The sequence below is a fragment of the Tamandua tetradactyla genome, chromosome 11 (assembly GCF_023851605.1).
Source record: "Tamandua tetradactyla isolate mTamTet1 chromosome 11, mTamTet1.pri, whole genome shotgun sequence".
Taxonomy (NCBI): domain Eukaryota; kingdom Metazoa; phylum Chordata; class Mammalia; order Pilosa; family Myrmecophagidae; genus Tamandua; species Tamandua tetradactyla.
In genome coordinates this window covers 89,555,305-89,559,058 of record NC_135337.1, presented here as the reverse complement: position 1 = coordinate 89,559,058, position 3,754 = coordinate 89,555,305, and the positions used below count along the sequence as shown (strand labels likewise).

The 3,754-nt window shown below is 67.1% G+C and overlaps 1 protein-coding gene across 1 annotated transcript; it reads left to right on the top strand.

Moving 5' to 3' along the window:
- Positions 1-615: 615 nt before the first annotated feature.
- On the top strand, positions 616-3,124 carry IER2 (immediate early response 2). The gene has a single exon (XM_077121649.1). It carries the CDS (start codon positions 691-693, stop codon positions 1,369-1,371), a length of 681 nt encoding a protein of 226 aa, XP_076977764.1. The 5' UTR covers positions 616-690; the 3' UTR covers positions 1,372-3,124.
- The last annotated feature ends 630 nt before the right edge of the window (positions 3,125-3,754 follow it).

Below are 3,754 nucleotides of genomic sequence, written 5' to 3'. Positions count from 1 at the left end.
GGTTTCCCCACTTGAACAAAGCAGGTGTAACAACCCTCCTCTGAATGGAGGAAGAAAGTCAATGAGATAATACTGAAAAGGCTCAACAGCGCCTGGGACATAGTAGGCGTTTAATAAACGTTAGCAGCGTTACTATTAATTCAGCGATAGATGCCAGGAACTGTGCCCGCGGGGGTCGTACGGGCTTGAACCGGATCTTCCCCGGTGCGAAGGGAAAACTGCAACCTGCGCCCCGCTGGGACTTCCAGACGCGAGCACGTGGGTGGTCCCTGGGCCCCAACCGCGGTCACCACCACCCCCCCGCCCCCAGGGGCTGCGCGCGGCTGCGTCGGCGGGGCCCTGAGAAAGGGGGCCGTCCCAGGAGTTTAGCGCGGAGTGGGGGGCGTTCCCCCTTGTTTGGGTCCCCGTCCCTTTTCCCCGCTTGGTAAACCCCATCCTGTAGCTTTAAGGAGTCTCTTTGGCCACCGAGCGGTGGAAAGCCCGGATGCGGCCCTCTGATTGGGCGGGGCGAGGTCGTGACGTCACTGGGCATATAAAACAGTCCGGGTGGCGGGCGCCGGGGCAGAGCGTCCCGGCGGTGTCACGGTGCTGGTAGGCGTGTGGAGGGAGGTGTGAGCTAGCGCGTTGTCCACGGTGCACCTGCTGTGGTTCCTGCCCGAGCCGGGGAGTCCTCGTCGCCGTCGAGCCGCCATGGAAGTGCAGAAGGAGGCGCAACGCATCATGACTCTGTCGGTGTGGAAGATGTACCACTCACGCATGCAGCGCGGCGGCCTGCGGCTGCACCGGAGCCTACAACTGTCGCTGGTCATGCGCAGCGCCCGGGAACTCTACCTCTCGGCCAAGGTGGAGGCCCACGAGCCCGAGGTGCCCTTGCCGCCCGCCCGCTCCCCTGACCCTCGCCTGCACCCGCCGCGGGAAGCGGAAGCCGAGGAAGCCCAGGCAGCGCCCTCCGTCGGTGAGCCACCCTCCCCAGAGCCCATGGACACGCAGGAGGCTCCCGGAGCCGTGGAGCCTCCAGTCCGCGGTGACCCGCGATCCGCCAAAGCCAACCGCAAGCGGCGGAGCAGCAGCCTGAGCGACGGCGGGGACGTGGGGCTGGTCCCGACCAAGAAAGCCCGTCTGGAAGAAGAGGAGGAGGAGGAGGAGAAGGGGGCGCCGTCGGAGGTCCCGGATCGCCTGCAGCCCCCGCCTGCGCAAGCGGAGGGCGCCTTTCCCAACCTGGCGCGCGTCCTGCAGCGGCGCTTCTCGGGCCTCCTGAACTGCGGCCCCGCCGCCCCCCCGACGGCGCCCGCGGCGTGCGACGCGAAGCCGGCCTGTCGCCCGCCGGACAGCATGCTCAACGTGCTCGTGCGGGCCGTGGTGGCCTTCTGAGGGCCCCCGACCCGCGGGGACCTGAGCCCAGAGCGCGGGCCGAGCGGTCGGCCCGAGCGCGCACACGCACCCTTCCCCCTGCCGGGGAGGGTGGACCCGCGGAAGCCGTGGAAAGAAGCCGCCGCCCGGGCTGCTGAGAGGCCCCGAGGACTCGACCCCCGGGGACCCGTCGCCATCTGTGCGCAGCGGCGACGCCGAGGAGCCGGAGCCGGGGACGCGGGCGCCTTCCGCCGAGATCTGGCGCGCCCCCCAGGTGCTGTCTTAACCCACTGGGACTCGGACCTTTTCCCCGGATCTCCTGGGACTGGGAGACCGGGAGGCCAGTTCTTTCATCTCCTCAGGGTCGGACTTTTATTATTATTATTTTTTTATTAGGGGCCTGCGCTGCCCATTCAAGGTTTTCTCACTAGATGGTGTTTGCGTTTCTAACCTCAGCATCCCAGGCGCCCGAGTCCCCTTCCCCCTCTCCAGGAACATACTTGTGCAAGCGGTCACCGTTGCGTCATGGGGCAGACGTGGGGAGTTTCCTGCTCTTGGCGTGGGTGTGGGCCTGGGAGGAGGGTCTGGGGTGCGGGCCCGCCGGGGAGGGGGTGGGGAGCGGGAGGAGGGCGCCTGAGTCACGCGGCCCAGCGCTGCGAGTTAGTGCCCCGGGCCCCTGCGCCCTTCGGTGGGGCGGGGGTCGACCCCGGGGTCGATGGACACATTTCTCTAATGGGGACTTGGAGGTGGGGTTGCTGGCTGGCCCGAGTCTCCAGCGTGATCGTCCTTCAGACACACGGACACCTCAACCCAGACCTTTTCGGGTCTGAGACAGTAAAGGCGGTTGGGGTTCGGAGCTCCCATGAGGCCAAGCTGGGGCCAGTTTTGGGGGGGCGAAGGGGTCCTGGCCAGGGAGTTTCAGAGGGTCTGTTTCCTTTTCCTGTGGTGGACTCTATTCTAACTCCATCTCCCTGGTGTTTTGTTAGGAATGCCCGATTGGAAAATAAAGACCACTTGAGTAAAAAAAAGTCTGTGCCGCCCGCCTGGCTTTCTTTTCTGGTGGGGGAGGGGAAGGGTTAAGGGGACAGGAGCTGGCCGCCGCTGCTGGGGCCCCAGAACCGGTCGAACCGGTTACCACGTGGGCCGACGTGGGCGGGGAGAGGGCCGGGCCCCCTTTCTTTGCCCCAGCGCTTCCGGGTTGGGTGCTGCGAACCCCACTCCGGCTTCCCATTAGCCCACCAGATTTGGGGGTTCCCTCACACCCCTCCACCGAGGTGATGGCTTTGCTAGTTCAGATGTTTGGAGGAGGGGGTGATTCCTCTGCGTACTGAACCCCAAGCGGGGTTGGGTTGGGGGACTATACCTTCCTGGCAGTGGGGTGTTACCGAGACGTGGCAGTTCTCGCTCCCACTCCTCGACCTCGGGGGTCCCATTTTCCTGGGTGTGGGGTTGAGCGAGTTGGCTTGGGGGCGAGCTCTTCATCTCCAGGTTCGACTCTCTTTGCTGGCGGTGGGCCCCCATGCCTCAGTTTCCCCATTTGTGAAACAGCCCCCCCAGGGAGCCTTGAGGATTAGAAGTATCCGTGAAAGCCCTCGTTGGAATGTGCTTGGGCCCCGCCGCAGCCCCAGATTAGTCACCCCGAAAGGAGAAAACGCTCTCAGGTTGCCCCAATTTTGACTTTGGAGAGGGGGCTGTCGTTGGAGCTGCCCCAGGACGAGGGGTCCGTGGGAAGGACAAAAGGAGCCGCAGGTGCTGGCGGGGCGGGGGGCGCGGGAGGCGCGGGGGAAGTGGGCGCCCCGCCTCCCGACGGCTGGCTCCACCGCCGCGGGCCTTCCGCGACCTCGGGGGACCTGACCGCGAGGCCCGAGGGTAGACGGAGGAGGAGGAGGCGGGGGCAGGGGCGGATCTGCCCGGAACGCCCGCCTGGGGCGTCTCGGGTCCCAGGTTCCCCTCCTCCCTGCCGCCCCCACGCTCCCCGGGCCTTGTTGGCATTTGCCAACCCCCCGCCCCCATGTGCAAGTGGGACGGGATGGGGGGGGCGCGCCCTCGGGGTCCCGACACAGGAGAACGTGGGAGACTTCGGCGCCACTCACGCTGTTTCCCGGCCCGCAGCTCCCCACCCCCGTGGGCAGCTCAGCGCATCCGCCCCGGAGCAACGCCCCCGCGCGCCCTGCGCGGCCCCGCGCGGCCCCGGGAAGTCCCCGGGGGCTGGGGAAGGGGCCTTGCCCGGCATCCTGTGCGCAGGCACCGCGAGCCCTTCCTTCCGCGGGAAGCCACTCGGCGACCCTAGTCCCCGCCTTGGCCCCCGGGGGTAGGGGGTGGGCGGGTGGGTGGGTTTCCGGTGCCCGGTGACAGGGTGGGGCAGGAGACAGGAGTTAGTCTGTCTTCCCTGCTCCCGGCTCCG

Bases quoted from the DNA above. Each gene is read 5' to 3' on its own strand.
- IER2 (XM_077121649.1), top strand. From the start codon at position 691: ATGGAAGTGCAGAAGGAGGCGCAACGCATCATGACTCTGTCGGTGTGG.